Source organism: Vombatus ursinus, unplaced genomic scaffold (assembly GCF_900497805.2).
Source record: "Vombatus ursinus unplaced genomic scaffold, bare-nosed wombat genome assembly UNPS02004892.1, whole genome shotgun sequence".
Classification (NCBI taxonomy): Eukaryota; Metazoa; Chordata; class Mammalia; order Diprotodontia; family Vombatidae; genus Vombatus; species Vombatus ursinus.
Window position 1 is genome coordinate 1 of NW_020944670.1, and position 21,125 is coordinate 21,125.

Below are 21,125 nucleotides of genomic sequence, written 5' to 3' on the forward strand. Positions count from 1 at the left end.
AACTTTAGATAGCACAAGAATAAATGGAGCTTTCCTTAAAATGACAAATAATATCTATCTAAAACCACCAACAAGCACTTTATGTAATGGAGATAAGCTAGGAGCCTTCCTAATAAGACCTGGGGTAAAGCAAGGATGCCCATTATCAACACATTTATTCAGTATTGAAATAGATGCTAGATACAGCAACAAAAGAAGAAGAAAGGAAAGTTAAGGAATTAGAATAGGCATTGGGGAAACAAAAGCATCACTTTTTGCAGGTTATATGAGGGCATACTTAGAGAATCCAAGAGAATCAATTAAAAACTAGTTGAAGCAATGAACAACTTTAGCTAATTTGCAAGATATAAAATAAACCCACATGAATCATTAGCATTTTTGTACATTACCAACAAAGCTTAGCAGCAAGGAATAGAAAGAGAAATTTCCTTTAAAATAACTGCAAATAATATAACATTCTTGGGATTCTACCTGCAAGGGAAAATCCAGGAACTATATGAACACAATTACAAAACCTTCTCACCCAAATAAAATGGATTTAAACAATTAGAAAAATAGTAATTATGCACGGGTAGGATGAACCAATATAATAAATATTATAATTCTGCTTAAATTAATGTGCTTATTCAGTGCCATACCAAACTATCAAAAATATTTTATAGAGCTAGAAAAAATATTTTATAAAGCTATTTTGCTTTACTGGTGCTTGGATCTTGTCACAGTTCTGAGGGGTGGTCCTGGGATGAGGAGGAATGCTGGTGTAGTGGAGTTTGTTGTGGTGGTGGAGAGAAAACACCTTGCCCCTTATCATAGCACCTTGGAAGAACTGAAAATTTTCAGATCCCTAGAAGTATCTCTGAAAACAGCTGTGCAAATCCCCAAAGCTTGGGACAGTATATTCTCCACATTGGAAGCAGACTTTTACCTTAACAAAGTGTTGAAAACTCAAGTAATTGGCTGGGATCATGAGTAAGCAGCACAAAAAGAGTCAGACTATATTATCTTACTTCGGTGACAAAGAAGATCAAAACATACAACCAGAAGAAGACAAGGAAGCCAAAGCTCCTACATCCAAAGCCTCCAAGAAAAATATGAATCAGTCCCAGGCCTTGGAAGAATTCAAAAGGGATTTTGAGAAGCAAGTAAGAGAAGTAGAGGAAAAACTGAGAGTGATGCAAGAAAATCATGAAAAACAAGTGAACAGATTACTAAAGGAGACCCAACAAAATACTGAAGAAAATAACCCCTTAAAAAATAGCCTAACCCAAATGGCAAAAGAGGTCCAAAAAGCCAATGAGGAGAAGAATGCCCTAAAAAGCAAAATTGGCCAAATGGAAAAGGAAGTCCAAAAGATTACTGAAGAAAATACTTCCTTAAAAATTAGAATAGAGCAATTGGAAGCTAGTGACTTTATGAGAAATGAAGGCACTGTAAAACAAATCCAAAAGAATGAAAAATTAGAAAAGAATGTGAAATATCTCATTGGTAAAACAACTGACCTGGAAAATAGATCCAGGAGAGAGAATTTAAAAATTGTTGGACTATCTGAAAGCCATGATCCAAAAAGAGCCTAGACATCATCTTTCAAGAAATTATCCAGGAAAACTATCCTGATATTTTAGAACCAGAGGGTACAATAGAAATTGAAAGAATCCACCAATCTCCTCCAGAAAAAGATCCCCAAAGGTAAACTCCTAGGAATATTGTAGCCAAATTCCAGAATTCCCAGGTCAAGGAGAAAGTATTACAAGCAGCCAGAAAGAAACAATTCAAATATTGTGGAAACACAATCAGGATAGTACAAGATTTAGCAGCTTCTACATTAAGGGACTGCAGGGCATGGAATATAATATTCCAGAGGGCAAAGGAGATAGGATTACAACCAAGAATCATCTACCCAGCAAAACTGAGTATAATCATTCAGGGGAAAAAATTATCATTAGGTGAAATAGAGTACTTTCAAGCATTCTTGATGAAAAGACCAGAGCTGAACAGAAAATTTGACTTTTAAATACAAGACTCAAGTGGAACATGAAGAGGTAAACAGGAAAGAGAAATCATAAGAGACCTATTAAGGTTGAACTGTTCATATTCCTGCATGGAAAGGTGATATTTGTAACTCATGAGACCTTTGTCAGTATTGGGGTAGTTGGAGGGGAAAAATTATATTACATATATATAGATATAGATAGATAGAGGGCACATGGTGAGTTGAAAATGAAGGGGTCATATCTGGAGAATAAAATTAAGGGGTGAGAGAGCGTTATACTAGGAGAAGGAGAAAGGGAGAGGTAGAGTGGGGTAAATTTTCTCACAAGAAAAAAAACAGAAAAGAAATGGCTCTTACAGTGGAGGGGATATGGGGGAAGGTGAGAGGGAATAAGTGAATCTTATTCTCATAGGATTTGACTTAAGGAGGAATAACATACACACTCAATTGGGTATGGAAATCTATCTTACCCTACAGAAAATGGGGGTGGGAAGGGGACAAGAGAGTAGGGAGATGATAGAGAGGAGGGCAGATTGGGAAAGGGGGTAATCAGAAGCAACTACTTCTGAGGAGGGACAGGGTGAAAAGAAAGAATAGAATAAATGGGGGGGGCAGGATAGGATTAAGGGAAATAGAGTTAGTTTTTCACAGCATGTCTACTATGGAAGTGTTTTACATAACTGCACATATATAACCTATATTTAGTTGCTTGCCTTATCAAGGGAGGGAGGAAGAAAGAAAATTTGGAACCCAAAGTTTTAAAAACACACATTTTAAAAAAATGTTTTCACATGCAACTGGGAAATAAGAAATACAGGAAATGGGTACAGAAATCCATCCTGCCCTACACAAAAATTGAAGGGGAAGGGGATAAGAGAAGGGGGGGAGAGATAGAAGGGAAGGCAGACTAGGGGAAGGGGTATTCAAAATGCATGCCATCTTGAGGTGGGGGGAGGGGTGAGATGGGGTGAAAATTTGGAACTCAAAATCTTGTGGAAGTAAATGTTGAGAACAAAAAAATAAATTAAAAATTACCATAAAAAATGCCAAAAAAAAAAGATTTTCAGACATGGAACATTTTAATACAAACAAGGGTGTCTCTTTGGAGTCAGTTCTATCACTAAATAATTTGTGAAATTCAATCTATTTAGGGCCAGGAAAAAGTAGGCTCCACTTCTAGCCTTTGGGATGTTGTCTACCCTCTTTTTCAGGAACTGCTTTCTCTCCTTGTCTATCTTTTGCTCCTTTTTTGGAAGAGGGTGGAATTAAGTGATGTTTATGGGTTCCTTCTCATATTGGGTCTATGTTACTGATACTGTCATGGTCCAACAGCTCATTGAATGACTCAACGTCCCTCCTGGTCAGTGATGAAATCTGTCTTGACCAAGATAGGGGAAGGTTGAATGAAACTGTTGATCTTGCTTGATCCTAGAGCTACAAATTGCCTGAGGTTGATTAAAACTAGTTAAGAGTGGACTATTGAAACCAGTGTTTTCTTTCTTTTTTTTTTTTTTTAAAGAATGTTGAATACAGACATCAGGAGAGGCCACCTGACTTTGATCACGACTCCATGATTGTAGCAGGTCCAAACTAGTTTCCCTGTTGCTACACCTGGAGCCTAAGCCTGCTGTCCTGACTAGATGTCACTGCCCCCCCCCCATCCCCTTGCCTCCCAATATTCCCCAGCTTTCTCTATGTACTTTTGGTTATTATACAAAATAACTTATGTAACAGCTTCTAAAGGCTGTGCCTTCCATGAGACTTCCTCCCTGTTGAAATATATTTAACCCTGCCCCTTCTCTGTCTATTTTGGGCACTCCAGTACTCTGGTACTGCATGATGAGCCTGGATTGCAATTTTCTTGCTTTTGTTAAAAGACCCTAGTTTTTGCTGTTTTGGCAGTCTTCTTTATTTTACATTGACAGTGTGTTCATTATAGTAATGGTCTTCTCCCTAGATTGTTTTTGAGATTAGTGTATCCTAAAGCCATCAGTTTTTTCCCCCAATTTACCAAGCTCTTTGCTTTGAATGAGGATTGCCTCAGGCAAGCACTCTGAGGGCTAGAAAACTTTTTTTTTTTAATTTAGAAAGAAAGTTTCTAAGCCAGACTAAGTGGTGAGACTAACAGATAGCCTAAAGGGGGATAGTTGCAAAGGCTATGGATGCCCTCATAAAGGTAAAGCCAAATGTTAACTGGCATGAATGCATAAAAACCTTAACTAAGATATTTGAGAAAGGTGGGTTAGAATACTTCTATGTCAATTTTGTTTCTAATATGGTGTTGTGCAAAGGAGAAAAGCCTATTGAGTTCCTCCTCACTGTGGAGAAATGAGAGCTGAGACTAAAATAGGTACTGTGGATCCTAAAATTTTAGGGAAAATTACACTGCATAGACTGTTAGGGTAGCTAGGTGTCACAGTGGATAGAGTATCAGACCTGAATTCTGGAAGACTCATAGGAAATTTACTAGCTATGTGACCCTGGGCAAGTCACTTAACCCTGTTTGCCTCAGTTTCCTTATCTGTCAAATGACCTGGAGAAGGAAATGGCAAACCATTCCAGTATCTTCACCAAGAAAACCCCAAATGGGGTCATGAAGAGTCAGACATCACTGAAATGAATGAACAATAACAAAGACTGTTCCAGGTCTTAGTATGTGTTACTCACACAGGTGATGTCATCAGATTCATACAGGCAGAGGAACCATAGCCAATAATAACTGAAGTGAGATCTGGTATTCCTGAGCTTGTAGGGTCAATATAATCTACAGGGCTTAGCCTCAGTGGGCTCTAGGCTTTTTTGAGTGTGGGCCACAGGAGCAAAGTAGAACAACAGCATCACCAATGCTGAGCTGCAGTCACAGAGCAAGACAATGAGGTAAGAGATGGAGCAGTGCACAATCTCATTCTCCTTGGAAGGAATGGAGGGCACTAAAGTGTGATACTAGAATACCTCCATCAGTTAATTGTCATGACAACATCCACTTTTTGTCATAATTCTGGATTAGATGATTATACTGATGTTGGATATACTAACGAAGAGAACACAGCATTGTTCATGAAAAAGTAAAAATCTTTTGATCAAGCTTTGGGAAACTGGAATAGGGTTAAGGGAGGAGGTCACCTTGGTCCCCAAGGATAGTCACATTGACCTCATCATCAATTACTTTCAGGTCTAATCTCCCTGGATTTATAGGACTTTTGTGCAGAGGTGATGATAAAAATTAAGAATGTAGACTGCAATGCTGTCCTAGACAGTAAATATCAAATTACCTTCATTTTCTGATTGTTATGATAGATATTTGAGTAAAATAATTTTAAGGCTTATGACAAGGCTTAGACTTAGTTGGAGTAATAGACTATCCATACTTGAGATATGTATTGGTGAGTTTGAAATCTGGTTGGTATCAACAGACACTGGTTCTGGTATGTCCAGATCCCCAACACTAAAGTATCAGCACTGATTGGAACCAACTCTACTCTTTTCAAAATTCTAGCAGGATACTGTAGGCAACAAGCTGGCAACCAATACTGGCATATTTTGAGCATCAATGCAAGACTGTGCTAAAGCTCACAAAAAGATAGAAGCAAGAGGTTCCAGTGAACACTCTAGGAACCCCAACTTTATCCTTTGAGATGAATCCAGAGATATTTGACTTTGATTATCCCCAGTACTACAGCAGTGAAAGGATAGGTTGGGGCTGGAACTCAGCAAGAAGACAGGAATGTTCTCATTGCATAAGTGGAATATGGGATGTGCTTGAGGTGCAACCCATAGAATCTAGTCCACTAATTCCTGACCATTCAAGCAAAGATCTAGAATCATTCTTCTGTCTTTGATGGAAGATCTCAGAAACCATTTCAAAAACATGCTAGTTAAAGACATCATCACAGAATCCAGCAGTCCTTATGTGTCACCATAGTGGTGGTGCCTAAGAAAAATGGAAAAAGAAGAATGTATAGTTATCCCTTCTACATTGTGAGGGCTAAAGGTGTGGCACCCCTGCAATCTGGAAAATCTGCATAAGATTTCATGGTTCTCCATTTGTACCAGAGAAGAAGTCTGGATCATCATGATATTAAAAGACAAAATATGTTTATATTGCACTATATGTATGCATACATATATGCATATATATGCATATACATATACATATGTGTGTATTAAGCATTTCTGAGTTCTAAACTTTTCTGGGTCATCTGCTGGCTTTCACGCGTCACCTGTGGCTTCCAAAAACTCACAGAAAAATTCCCATTTAATTTCTTATCCCAACCCATGATATATCAAAACTTCCATGTGTAAAGTCACAACGTGGAAAGGATAAGTTGTAGGTTGATTACTAAACTTTGACCAAAAGAACTAAAACAGATCAGTCCATCTGTCCAGGGATTTTCAAGTTCACTGATCAATGAAAAGCTAATGCATACAAAGTTATTGAGAGATTTGGCAATTTGCCTATTTACAAAATAGCCCCAGAGAATGGAAAGGGCTCTATTAGGATTGTGCACTGCAACTGCCTATTGCCCATATCAGAGTTAGTTGGACTTTCTAATGATCAGGTGGAGAGAACTGATGGACACTCATGTAAAGGCTGAGAAAAAGGGAACTATCTACTAGTTGTACAAATACTGTCTAATCCAGATACAGTCACTGAAAATGAGGCTTCCAGTGAAGGAAACTGTATTATTACATGGCAGAAGGACTGAGCCCAGAGACAATTCCTTTACTACCCAAAACTGCTACAGAGACACCTAGGTGCAAATTAAATCCACAGAACTTAAATATATCCACCATAGATGCCAGCCCAGGTGTAGACAAACAGGTCTATTATCATCCTGATGGTCAGCCTATTTGAACTACTAGCTAGGTATAGGAGTAGAGAGATGTCAGTGACAATAGAACTAGACCTATTAGGATAGTCATTAGGTGAAGTTGTGAGATTACAGGTGAACTAGAAGTTATAGTTACACATGTCTCTAGGCAAGAGTACTAAGAGATTGCTCATTTTAAATGTGCCTTACATATAACTGTATATCTTTATTGCTATACTTGTGCAATGCTAGATGTTTTAGTGTGCTTGTTTTATTTTGCTGTTGTGTTCCTTTGAATATGTTTTGTGTTATGTTCATGTCACAGTAATGACTAATTGTTAACTATTTTGCAGGTACACAATTGCTTACAGTTAATTTGTTCTTTATATATAGGCCTATTGATAGTGCTATTGTTGTAGCTAGCTACTTTTGCTTTATTAGTTAGCCATGCTTGTTGCTTTTGATTGATTGCCATGTACTGTGGATATTCATTTACTTTTGGTAATGTACATGTGTCATGTCCTGAATGTAGTTAAGCATGTTGTCACTGTAGTATCTTCCCAGGGGGTGCTCTTTATAGTGCCATGTCTACTGCACACGTCTATAGTGTCATGTCTAACGTCCATTTGTTTCATTTCAGTTTCAATGGTATTGAAACTTGATTATGTGGGATACTAGGTAAATTATTCTTATTGCTTTAGGGCACTGAGGCTTGTGATTATACTATATTTTTATAGTATAAACTTAGACTTACCCCAGATAATCTTTACAAGGGATTGCAAAGAGTTTTGGTCCAAGGGAGGAATGTAACCCCAATTCCAAAGCCCACTGGTATGGGGCTCTCTCTTTTCTGGTGGAAATTAATGCCTATGAGGAACTTACATTCTAATAGGTGGAGACAACATGCAAGAGGAGCTGAAAAAGAGGTGGAAAAGGTACCCATATGTGGTCATAATAGCAAAGTCTATTTAGGAATATTCTACTGTGAGTCCATGCTTTCTTTAGAATCCATTGGATCTTTGGCCTTATTAGTTGTTGATTAATTTTCTTCTGTCTTGCAGTATTTGTTCATAGATGTCTGGGCTCATTTAGATTATGTGGAGGCCATCTTCCCTTGTGCTAATGATATCATCCATGTGAATTTATCCGTTGGTGTTCAAGGTCTTTAGATAAATTTTCTTCCTTCAGAGATCTTTGGGAAATTTGTTCTTTTTATTATATTTCCCTGTTGCTTATTTTCAGAATCCTTCCATTTTGATGGCACTTTCCCAGGAACCTGGGCCTCTAAGCTACCTTAGTCTCCTCCCATTATGGGCAATTCATGTTTCTCCAGTATAGATTTCTACCCCAGTTGACATCTTGGACAGAACTGTCCCCCAATTGGATACTATTCTCCCTTGCTTCAGGTCTGTTGAATCCACACATACTGGCATACTACACTAGTTCCCTATGTTCTTTGTTTCTCTGACTGAGTACTATTACAGCAAAGAGAGCTGCCACAGTGTAGTCATAGCCACAGTAAGCTTTGGCCTTTTGGTTTTCTGTGGCCCAAGAAGGAGGCCAGAATTAAACTCTGTTACAAGTATGCAGGTTGTTTTTAGATACCAGATCATGGTAGCTGGTGGAGAAGGGGTATTGAATAAGTATTGAATTAGGGATTAGAGATTATCCTTCTCTACTTTTAATTCATCAACTTGTGGCCTCATTACAGTTCCTCCTTAAGACAATCAAGACAGCATATATTACTTAATCTCTTGTGCATAATTCTTGTTGTGGAGAGGCTTGAGAGATCATGAGACTTGGAGAATGCATACATGCTTTATATGTTGTTGGTCATGTGACTTGGAAACAAGATTTTATGTCTATAAACAACAAATTTCCTATTATTACATTAATCTTAATCTTTAGGCTTTTATGTTCTATTTAGAGATTTTGAATCATCCATTTTGTTAGCTATCCCTACTGCTTTTGAAAATTTAAGAAGCATGCCTTCTATACCTTTTTCTAAGTCACCTAGAGATAAAAATGTTATGTAACTGAGACCTGTAGGCCACTTGACTGGACACCACCTTCAAAATGACATTAAATTATAACTAAATACCCTAGCTGTGAGCCTCTGTCAATGTTTTGGTCATAGCTTGGCAGTATAGGGGAAATTGTTGGTCAGGATACTCAGGAACTCCTATCAGAGTTGCATCCACTGGCATATATAAAGAAATTCAGAATGTAGAAATCCAGATTCAGGACGAGTGCAATTCAGTGAATGACTGCAGCTATAATCAGATTGTGATATCTTCATAGAATCATAGAATTTGAGCTAGAAGGAGCTTAACCAGTACCAAATGGTTTTAATCATTGCTATTGTATAATATAATTTGAAGTGTGGAAGTGATATTCCCCTTCATTCTGGCCTTTTTTCATTTTTTTCCCTTGATACCCTAGAATTTGTACTCCTGCAAGTGATTTTTCTTATTACTTTATTCAACTATATGAAGTACCCTTCAGGAATCTGATTGGTATAGCATTAACTTTGTAAATTACTTTTATGGCATTGTCATTTTAATTATTTAATATGACCCTACCATTGTTGTTAGAGCTTTCTATGCTTATTTAAGATATAATTTATTTCTTTAAGGAATATTTTGTAATTTAACTTATACAAATATTTGATAGATTGACTCACAAATGCATTCTGTAGTTTCCCTTTCTATTTTCCCACCTGGATCAACACTATCATCACCATCACCATTACCATCACCACCACCAACATCATCATCATTATCATCACTATTACAAATGTTGATTTTGTGGGAAGTTTCGTGGTATGAAATTTTGCTAAAGCTATTTGTCTCAATTGGTTTCTTTGCTTATTCACTAGGATTTTCTGAGGATCATATCATCAGTAATTAGAGATAGTTTTGTCTCTTCTTTGCTCATCTTTAGAATTTCTTTTTCTTATATCTCAGGCAACTCTTCATTTCTCAGGAGCTATACTCCTTGGATTTGACTCCACCATCATCATGCCTTGCTATCTCCACCCCTCTCCCAGAAAAGCTCATCACTAGGAAACTCATCACCACAGAGATAGCATCAGTTTTAGTACTCACACCTTATCACTACCCTCAGTTGCCTCTGCCCCTTTGATTGGATGATTGAACAAAAATCTCCTCTCAAACCTCGCATTTATAAAGGTCTCAGAAGTTCAAACATCTCTTCACTTTCCACCAGCTGCATTGCCTCGATTCCACTCCACCATCATCATGTGCTCTTCCCCATACCAATTTCTTGTCAATTCCCTAATTTTGGAGATTTACTGAATTTATTGATTTATTTTCCCTTCTTTAGTTATAAAATCTTTCTCCTTCTCCCCTTCTTTTTTTAGTTAAAAATCCTCCTCCTTTTCTCCTCTCCAACTTTTGTTTATTATTCTTTTTTTCTGTCCCTTTTTCTAAGAAAGGATTCTATTACCTTGTTATCTTCATTGATCTTTCTTTTTTATCCATTCCCTATTTTTGTTCTTTAATTGAATTCTTTTATTTTTTGCTTATTTATTCTATTTCTGTACATTATTTGTTCTTTTTCTAGCAAATATCTATATTGCTGTCTTTGTAGATCTTAACCCACCTTCCCTTAGTTTTCTGTTATTCCTAACTCTTAGAATCATCAATTTAAGAGGGAGATAATGAGTATAGAAGCATTACCATGATAGAAATTATTCTGTGTCCAAAATTTTGTTGTTTGATGCTATCCTCTGCTCAACCCAATCTCCTTCCTGTCTATCATGAAATCTATTTTCCGTATCCATGTCCTTCCACCTTAATAAGTGCCAGTTATCCTCCCAGAGTTTTATTTCCCTTTCCTCAAAGTAGCATGCTATCTATTGAGGTACACTACTTTCACAAAGGACATGGTTCTCCTATGTATCAATACTCCCAAATTAGAACAATTGTAAACTCTTCTCTTCCATTGCTGATAAATAACTCCTCCTTCCTAGCCAAGTTGTTCTTCAGTGAGATGCTGTCTCCACATTGGACTGAGAACTAGCCCTTTATTTGCAATTTTCCCCAATCCTTCCACCTTCTACCACCCTATGATTCTCCTGCAGGTCCTACAATGCTGGTGTCTTTGTCATGGTTCATAAAGTTAAGAGGATTATCATCCCTATTTTACAGATGAGGAAACTAGAACTCAAAAAGTTATGTTGCTTATCTTAATATTCATTTAGTGGTAGAGATGGAACTTGAGCCCTGAAACCAAGTACAAACCACCACACTGTAGTGATTGGAATGTTAAGGCTGACATAGAATATAGGTTTTTGCTAGTGGCCTAAAAATGAAGTAGATTCCTCCTATGGTAAAGAGAACCTAACTATGAATATTGGTACTGAGAGGTAACTAGATGTGTCAGGGTAAAAAGCATTGGACTTAAAGTTGGGATAGGCCTAAGTTCAAATCTGGCTTCAGACCTTTAAAATTGTGTGATGTGTGACCATGGGCAAGTCATTTAAGCTCTTTCTACCTCAATTTCCTCATCTATAAAATGAACAATAATGGCATCTACTTCCCAGGGTTATTGTGAAGATCAAATGAGACTATATTTGTAAAGTACCTTGTAAATCTGAAAGCACTATATAAGTGCTATCTATTATTGTTATCATCATCATCATCATCATCATCATAGGTAACAGAGGTATGGATGATGACCAGTTAAACTGAAACTTGAATTTATTGTACCATTAGAGGTGCACTGAGTTCTTGAAAAGCAGCTTCCTGTCAACATGATTGAAAAGGAATTTACTAAAGGCTTAGAATATGCTAAGCAATGTGCTAAGCAGGCATACATATAAAAAGACAAAGTCCAGCTCTACCCTCAAGGAGCTTACATTCTCATGGGGAGACAATCTTCAAGGTGTAGTAGTGACCATAGAAGAATACTTTGATTCAGAAATCTGCAAGGATGGTAAGTAGAATCGTAGAGGAGAATACTGACACACTACATCCAGGAACAATTCCAGAGCTGATTATGGTGCATGGTTCCAGAACTGGTTGTGTGGGAACAGGTAAAGGGACTCTGGGGATAAGGGGACTGACAAGGAAAAGAAGTCTGGAGAGTTGGGACTGAAGTGCAGAGTGGCTGAAGCTTTTCCTCAAAGAAGAGATCTCACTAGTTACTGACCAGACACTCACAGTGGGAAGAGGCTGGCAAGAGATTCCTCTAATAATAACTGACATCATAGAGCATTTTAAGTTTACAAAAAAATCTTTTTTCACAATAATCCTGTGATGTAATTATCTTCATTCTACAGAAGAAGCAACTGAGGTTCAAAAAGGCTCTATATCATAAAGCTGTAAGTAAGTGAATGAATTGTGCTTAAAGTTGAGTCTTTAGATTCAATGTTCTTTGCAGTGTTTCAGGGTACTTTAGCAGACTACAGAAATCATCTGCCACATGGTACAGATGAATATAATGGAACATCTTTCACACTGGCACACTCGTGGCCAGGTCCTCTATCCCTGTGAATGTGAAGAGAGTACCTTTGAGGGGCAAGATTTACTTTAAACTTTCATCCCTCTCTGTGTCTGTGGGATTGCTTGTCCTTTCAGGAATCTCCAAAATGAAGTTATGGTTCTTCTGCCTAATAATCACTCTTAGTCCTCTTTTAACCTGAAGTGAGGCTGGATTCTTTTGAGGAAATTTGGGGGAGGCATATGGAACCTTCCTGAGCTTCATAGGAAGACCTGTGTAAGATTTTTCCTCCAGCTAATTTAATAGGAAAGATTTCCTGAACATAGAACTCTTTTATTGTAAGATGAGGAAAAAATTATTGACCCTTTGGGCGCCCATTGTAACTTGACCTGAGTATTTCCCATTACCCTCTATTCCCCAGATGTGTTTTTTAATTGTTGTAACTATAGGGTCCCTTCTTTCTCTCCTCATCCAAGTTCTCACCTTCATCCTTCACAACCTATTCATTCCCCTTAGGAGAAGACACAGGAAATGGAGTTGGGTGAGAGTGACAAAGACTTGATAGAGAGAAACTAGGAACTTGAAGGTAGGTAAACCTGAGGGAGGAGATTTGTTGGCTCTATTGATGGTCTCCACTAACTGCCAGCTCCTTAATGAGCCCACAGGGAACCTTGAAGAAAAGACTAGAAAATTTTCCCAATCTATGTCTCAATTTTTTCAACTTGAGAATAGAGCTTTGAGGTCATTGTCCCAGCTCTGGTTGTCCCTATTGAATTCTATTAGATAATTGTAGGTAGAAGGACCTATGTCAAATTATCCAGTATAGTAAGGACTCCCACTGCTCATGGTAGCACAATTTCTGATAAAGGTTCTAGGATTATCAGTTATAGAGACAAAAGAAAAGACCATTTACAATGCTTATTGGGATGACAGTTTGGAGAAATGTCCATGGAGAAGAGGTCAAGGTGACCTTGTATGAAGACATGAGGTAGGAACAATGAGATAGAGAAATATCTGGAAGGACTTGGGTCTCCTTCAATGAGGCCATAGGCACTGGGAATTATGGAAGGACCCTTAAAACGTGGCTGGTAGAATACTGGGGATAGTTTCAGTTGGGAGATCCTTGGATCTGACAGAACAATAATGAAATGAGAGGACCTCCCAAGTCATTGGACCCCAGTACTTGTATCTGAGGCAGGACCTTGGAGTTTATTATATGGAATATGAGGTGAGGACACCATTTAGGGCAAGCAGATTTTAAATCATCAGGACCTTCCTGCCTTTAGGATAGCAAGACCAATGCCTCAAGAGTGATTTGCTCATTTAATGAATGGCCCAGGTCTCCTCTGAGCTATGGTCTATTTCTGCCATCCTTGAATAAGGAGATGAGGAAGGTGAGCACTAGGCAAGAGTGGAGGTGGGCAAAAAGAAGTCTTAAAGCAGACTGAAGACTGGAAGTAAAGGCTGGGAAATAATGGGGCTGAGTTAGGGAATAAAGAAGGGAGAAGAGGCAATACTTCCATTGAAATGGGTGCTGAGAAATCATTGTATTCAATAATCAACTAGGCAGGCATAGAAAAACTAAAGAACAAGCAAACCCTGACTTTATGTCCTCCTTGGAAGCTTTTCTATTTCAAAAGATCCTGTGACTTGTGTGGGACCTACTTTAGTCCCACCTTCACTTTTTAGGCAAATATCCTTATTATCCTACTTGACAACTCACTTTCCTCTCACCTCCCATCTCCTGTCAAGCTATTCACATACCTGCAACTACCTTCCTTTCCAGGTTCAAGATTCTGCATCCAGATTTCTCAATTAGTTTCTCCCTTTCTGTGCTTACCCTCTTGTCTGAAAAGAAGTACCTCACTAATGATACTTCTTCCTGGCCTTTGTAACTCCAGACCCCTGGACAATTGCTATGTAAAGCCTCTTCTACATAAAAAAGGGAAAGCCAAAGAGAATGACAGAGTCAGCTAGCAAGCAAGTAAAGCATTTATTAAGCATGTATTATGTGCTAGGCATTCTACTAAGGACTAGGGATACAAAAATCAAAAAACAAAAAAAGGAAAAAAGTACTTTTTGCCCTTAGGCTGCTCACATTCCAATGAAGGAGACAGTTTATTTATCTAGGAAAATACAAAATTTTATACACTCACATCTATATATCTTGAGATGTATTTCTCTCTCTCTCTCTCTATATATATATATATAGATACATACTCTCTATATATACTTTCCACGTAAAGAGTACATGTATATAAATATATATATATATAAATACACTCTCTATATATGTACACACACACTCTCTATATATAGACATATACTCTCTATATATTCTCTCTCTCTATATAGATATATGCTCTCTATAGAGAGTATATATTCTCTCTCTATATATGTATATTTTCTCTCTATATATATACACTCTCTCTACATGTATACATACACACATACATATATGTGTGTGTGTATATATATATATATATAGAGAGAGAGAGAGAGAGAGAGAGAGAGAGAGAGAGAGAGAGAGAGAGAGAGAGAGAGAGAACATAACTTACAATTTCAGAGAGAAGGCACTAGCAGCTATGGGGGGTAAAAAAGGCTGCCTTCAGAAAGTGGTGCTCAGTCTTAAAGGAATTCAGAGGTAGAGGTGAGGAGGGAGAGTATTCTAGCCACAAGGGACAGCCAGTGCAAAGGCACAGAGATAAGAAATGGAGTGTCATGTGTGAAGAACAGCAACTAGGCCACTGCATCTGAATTGTGTAGTACATAATGGAAAATAACACATGGGGATGCTGGAAAGGTAGGAAAGGCAATGTTATAAAGAGATTTAAATTCCTAACTGAAGCATTTATACATGATCCCGGAGGGAGTAGGAAACCAGTGTTGTTTATTAAGTAAGGGTAGTGACATGCTTAGACATATCGCTTTGACTGTAGAGTAAAGGATAGATAGTGATGGTGGGTGAAGAGACTTGAGGCTGGAAGACTAATTAGAAGACTATTGTAGTATTTGAGGTGAAAAGCAGTGAGGGTTTGAACTAAGGGGCGGGGGTGGCCATAACATGACTTTTGTCCCATGTAGAAAGCCTTGTTCTCCTTAGATCCCACTTTCCTGGGTCATTCTAGGGACACCCCTGCTACAATTTCTAGGATGACATGCCTAACTAGTGATGAGGTGAGTCCAGTGGTCTGGGAAAGATCCTAGAGGTATTTGCTGCACCCAACTGTCTATCCTTTAGTCAGTTACTTGGCCATTCATCCAGTAATGGTACAAATTTCATTGTCCTTGGCCATGTAATTTAGATTGGCTATGCAGTCTCAATAAGCCACTCTGGTCCCTCGTTGAGGGTGGAGTAGAGAAAGTAGCGGACTCACTGTCAGAAAATCTAGGTTTTCTTCCTGGTCTGAACTGCTACCTCTCCAAACTTGGAAAAGTCACTTACTATCTCTGGGTCTTAATTTCATTATCTGTAAAATAGGTTTCATAGAATTTTAGAGCTGTAAAGAGTCTCAGCTATAGCCATCTTCTGGTCCAACTCATATCAGACAATGAATAATAATATACTAGTTAGCATTGTTGTGAGAATTAAATAAGATGATAGATTTTTATTCTTGTTTTTCAGTGTTTGGTCTTAAATGGCATTCTCAACAGACATATCTATCTATCCATCCATCCATCCATCCATCCATCCATCCATCCATCCATCCATCCACCCATATATATGTGTGTGTATAAGTGTGCATGTGTACACATATATTTACTATATCAATTTTATATTTGGAATATATTATACATATACAGTCTTGAAAATAAAGGACTTTTATATCTATATCTATATACATATAAACACAGTTACATACACATGTATGACCTTCTTTTTCTATTTTTAAGCAGTTTGTCTTCTTGCTGAAATAGCAGAACAGGATATTCATGCAAAACACGTCATGGCACATTTACAAAGTAGTAGAACAGGAAGAAAGTCCATTGGGTTTCCTTCCTCCTACTCCATCTGGATTAATGTCATTAGCCTTGGGACCGGACAGCAAGGTAAGGGATCATAAAATTTAGAACTGAGAGTAACCTTAAAGATCATCTTTTCTGATTTCCTTATTTTAATAATGCAATAAATAAGGCCTCAAGATATTAAATACCTTGTTGGAGACTTTCAACCAAAATGTCAGAGAGTTAGGATTTTAACATAGGATCAAAGTATGTAACATTCATTCATTCATTCACTCACTCATTCATTCATTCATCAAAGTTATTGAGGTCTTTTGGTCCAGGCACTGTACTAAGTATCAGGGATGAAATAATAATTAAGAAACAGTCCCTACCCTTAAATAACTTACTGCTTATTTGGATAGTTGAGACATGGACACAGGTACATATCTTCCATAGAAGGCATCATGTGCTAAGTTCCATAAATGTTGAAAAAATAACATGTGAAAAAATTTCAGAAGAGGAAGAAATCCCTTCCAGCTCAGGAGGTAAGAGAAGGCTTCCTATAGGAGGTCACATTTAAATTAGATCTTGAAGAATGGGTTACATTTTCATAGGTGGAAATTGGAGAGGAGGCTATTGGGGGAAGAGAGAATTGGCATGAGTCAAAGAGTGGAGGTCAAAAAGCAATAGGTTAAGAGGGAATAATACATTAAGTGCCTAATGTCTTTATGCATGAGAGAATTTATCCCCCGGGTCAAGCTGTAGCATGTGCATGAAGAGGGTAGTGAAAAGTTTGGAAACTTTTCCTATATTACCTAATACATGATTGTAGAATTGAATTGGGAGATGACATAATAACTGTCATTGAGTGTTTGAAGGATGATCATGTGGAAGATGAATTACACTTGCTGTCCCTGATCCCAGAGGACAGAATCAGGAGCAGTGGACAGAAGTAGCAGAAAAGTCAACTTGGGCTTAAAGTAAGGAAAAAAAATTCTTCTGACAATTAGAGCTATCCAATATTGGAATGTGCTGCCTGGGAAGATGGCATATTCCTTTTAATTGGAGGTTTTCAAGCCAAGACTCACTGATCTTTTGTTAGTGATACTGTAGATGAATTTATCATTCAGAAGTAAGTAGGCCTTGACAGGATTAACAATCCTTTCCAACTCTGATATTCTGTGACTATTAACTGAATTGAAAGAACTTATATTTTCAGTGTAAGTTTTATTATTTCTATTTTATAGATGAGGGCAGGTAGGCAGTGCAGTGGATAGAGGACTGGGCCTGGAACCAGGAAGATCTGAATTCAAATTCTGCCTCAGACACTTACTAGCTCTGTTAGTCTAAACAAATCACTTAACCTTTATTTGCTTCAGTTCCTCATTTGTAAAATGGGGGCACACTGGAGAAAGAAATGGCAAACCATCCTAGTGTCTTTGCCAAGAAAACCCCATGGACAAAATCTAGGAATCACATAGAGTTGGACAGACAAGAAAAAGATAGACCAAATTTCTAGGAAATTCGGAGGGAGAATATTTTTACCTAATTAAGCTAGGTAAATCTTGGAAGAGGAAGTGGCACCTTAGCTGTCTACATTCATGGAAATGATGAATTTCAAAAGACAGATGAGAGAGGACATTCTAGGCATGAGGGACAATCATTCAGCTGAATTTAGTGAATTGTGGGAAAATTGGATAAAATTGAAAAGTAACCTGGTGAAAATCAGAATGCAGAGTAAGACGTGAAGCACTATTAAGTGAGCTGAAAGGGTAAATGGGAGACAGATGATGGAGAATCTTAAAGGTGAGACTGAAAGAGGTTGTATTTTATGTCATAGACAATAAGGATCCACTGAAAGTTCTTTAGCAGGGGAGTGACTATTGGAATTAAGCATCATTTGGATTATTTGAGAGATGAAGGATAAAACCAATTTAAAAAAATGCTTGGCAAGTTGTCCAACTAAGCAAAGTGATCCTGAGAACATTTAAGGATGAAACTAGAAAGATAACAGAGAGAAGACAGATGGAAAATTGTTGCAAATACACACATATGTGAGAAATATCCATATATATACATACGTATGTATGTGTGTATACAGATTTTAACATCATTGTACCAGATTGCTTATAGAGGAGTTAGAAATGGCACTGAAGAGATCAAAGATGGGAAAAAACAACTAGAGTAGGTCAATTGTACAGATAAGATGTTTTTGGGAGAAGTGACACAATTTTGATGTCATTGAGGGATTGATTCTTATCTAAAGGAGGAAAGGGAAGATACTAAAGGTGTAGGGGGGAAATTTTTGATTTTATTGCTACTGCAAAAGTAGTGACTAAAAACTTTTGACATATAAGTTTGCTTCCTATTTCTCTGTCTCTCTGTCACTGTCTAAGTCTCTCTCACATACACATATACACAATTTAGGAAAATAATAAAAAACAAATAAAAAGCATCCTTGATGATGGTATTAGAAGGGAAGAGGCAAGCTTTTGTCAGCAAAATTCTAGAGTTGACCATATCTTACTTGAAAATTATAAAACTGCTCTGTCTTGTTCTCTTCAGAATTAGAGAGAAGTCTCTTGATCCATGTCCAAGATTCTCTTCTCTCCATCTCAATCCATAAACTTAAAGGCTTAGCCAATAACCACTACTAATGGTTAGGTAATTTATTAAAAATATTATCAAGTAATAAAGAAATGTAAACAAACAGTTAAACAAGATAAAGAAGGCTGTGACTGGGCTCCCAGACACAGTTACCATTTTCCTTTGGGAAATCCGGGGGAAGAAGCAATATTGATTGGACTGGCCTCCAGGTTCTCAGATTCAGTCCACAGCTTTACCACTCATCTGTTTGACTTCTCTGCATTTACTCTCAGGTTCACACCATCACCTTCTTGTATTTCAATGTTAACTCTCAACCTCAATGCTTGTTGTGCCCTAAATCTTTGAAAAGTCTTTTCCTCTAGGCAATTGGAACCCTCAAGCCAACCGAACTCTTCCGAATGCCTGTGAAAAGTTTCAGGAACACAGTGCTATATTGCTATTATTTTTTCAGCTGTACTAAGAACTTTTTCCTTACATAAATGCTGAAATCTTCCTCTCTGAAGCCTCTGTGTATTGCCACTTGTTCTGCCCTCTGGGGTCAAGCAAAATCAGTCTAATCTCTCTATTATATCACAGCTATCCATATTCTTAAAGATACGTATTTTTTTCACCACCTTCTCTTTTCTAGGTTACAGCATCCACGCTATTCAATTGATAGTCATTTGACTATAGTCCCTTATTGTGTATTTTGACTCCCCTCTTGCTTACTCACATTCTTTTTAACGACCACAGTAATTTCTGTTGAGGTTACTCATTTCACCTCCTTCTCTTCTTCTTTTTCCCTTGCTTAATTGTTTATTGAATGAACACAAGATAGTGACAATTTTCTAGACAATTAAATATAAATATCCCCTAATTCCCTCAGTCCACAGAACTGAGCATTCTTTTCTCCTCTCACTTCTTTTTGCAGATCTTATCCTGGAAACGGCTTGCTCCAGAGAACCTTACCATGGTCACTGAATTCCTTTTGCTGGGCTTTTCCAACCTCCAGGAACTGCAATTTGTGCTCTTTGCTGTCTTCTTCTGTCTCTACATGATCATCCTTTGTGGAAACATCATGATTGTTATAGTCATCCTCCTCGAACACAACCTCCACACCCCCATGTATTTCTTTCTAGGTGTCCTCTCTGTGTCTGAGACCTGTTATACCTTTGTCATTTTGCCCAAGATGCTTCTCAATCTGCTCTCGATGCTCAGGACCATCTCCTTTACCAGCTGTGCCATCCAAATGTTCTTCTTTCTTTCCTTTGCTATCAACAACTGCTTATTGTTGGGTGTAATGGGTTATGACCGCTATGCTGCCATCTGCCACCCTCTGCGCTATTCAATCCTCATGAATTGGAGGGCCTGCAGACTCTTAGCAGCTATCTGTGGGGTGAGTGGATTGCTGATGTCAATGGTTGGCACCACCTTGGTCTTCATTCTCCCCTTCTGTAACTCTAACAAGATCAACCACTATTTCTGTGACATTTCACCTCTTATTCACCTTGCCTGTGGTGACACCCATGTCAATGAGATGATCATATTCATTTGTGGTGTACTGGTGCTGGTGGTCCCATTGATTTTTGTCTGCATCTCTTATGGCTTCATTGTCAGCACTATCTTGAGGATTCCATCCACCGCAGGTAAGCGGAAGACTTTCTCTACCTGTGCCTCCCACCTCACAGTAGTTATAGTCCACTATGGATGTGCATCTTTTGTCTACCTGAGACCCTCATCCAAGGTCACATCTGACAAAGACCAGTTGGTGACAGTGATTTACACTGTTATCACACCCTTGCTGAATCCCATGGTTTATAGCCTCAGGAACAGGGATGTTCAGATAGCCATCTGGAAAGTTATCAGTAGGGGAAAGCTACCACCACACTGTCCAAGTAGTAGCCCTTCCTTATAATCAAGCAAACCAAGCAAAGACAAATCCATTGATTGTCTATGTTATGTTATATATTTCTTCTTGTTCTTGTTCATGTTTGTCTTCTGCTGCTGTTCTGCCACTTCACTACTGTATTTGTTGATGTGTAATTGAAAATAAATGCTTTTAAGGAAAAAAATTGAAAAATTAGTTCCAAATTTTCTCCCTTCCTCTAACCTCTCCCCCTCAATTGAGAAGACAATCAATATGATATCAATTATACAGGCAAAGTCATGCAAAATATATTTCCATATTAGCCTTTCTGCACAAAAACCAAGAAAAATAAAGTGAAAAATAATTCTTCAATATTCATGCTGAATTCATCATTTCTCTCTCTGGAAGTAGATAGCATTTTACATTGTGAGTCCTTTGGAATTGTCTTGGATCATTGTAT

At 37.9% G+C, this 21,125-nt stretch overlaps 1 protein-coding gene across 1 annotated transcript; it reads left to right on the plus strand.

Moving 5' to 3' along the window:
- Positions 1-16,287: 16,287 nt before the first annotated feature.
- On the plus strand, positions 16,288-20,713 carry LOC114028331 (olfactory receptor 10R2-like). Its single transcript, XM_027842579.1, has 2 exons — positions 16,288-16,317; positions 19,730-20,713. Exons 1-2 carry the CDS (start codon positions 16,288-16,290, stop codon positions 20,711-20,713), a joined length of 1,014 nt encoding a protein of 337 aa, XP_027698380.1.
- Positions 20,714-21,125: the final 412 nt, after the last annotated feature.

What these genes read in the sequence shown, in the direction of transcription:
- LOC114028331 (XM_027842579.1), top strand. Translation starts at nt 16,288, where the DNA reads ATGTCATTAGCCTTGGGACCGGACAGCAAG. An exon ending in CCTTGGGACCGGACAGCAAG is followed by an intron (nt 16,318 to 19,729) that starts GTAAGGGATCAT and finishes TTCTTTTTGCAG; the next exon opens with ATCTTATCCTGGAAACGGCT.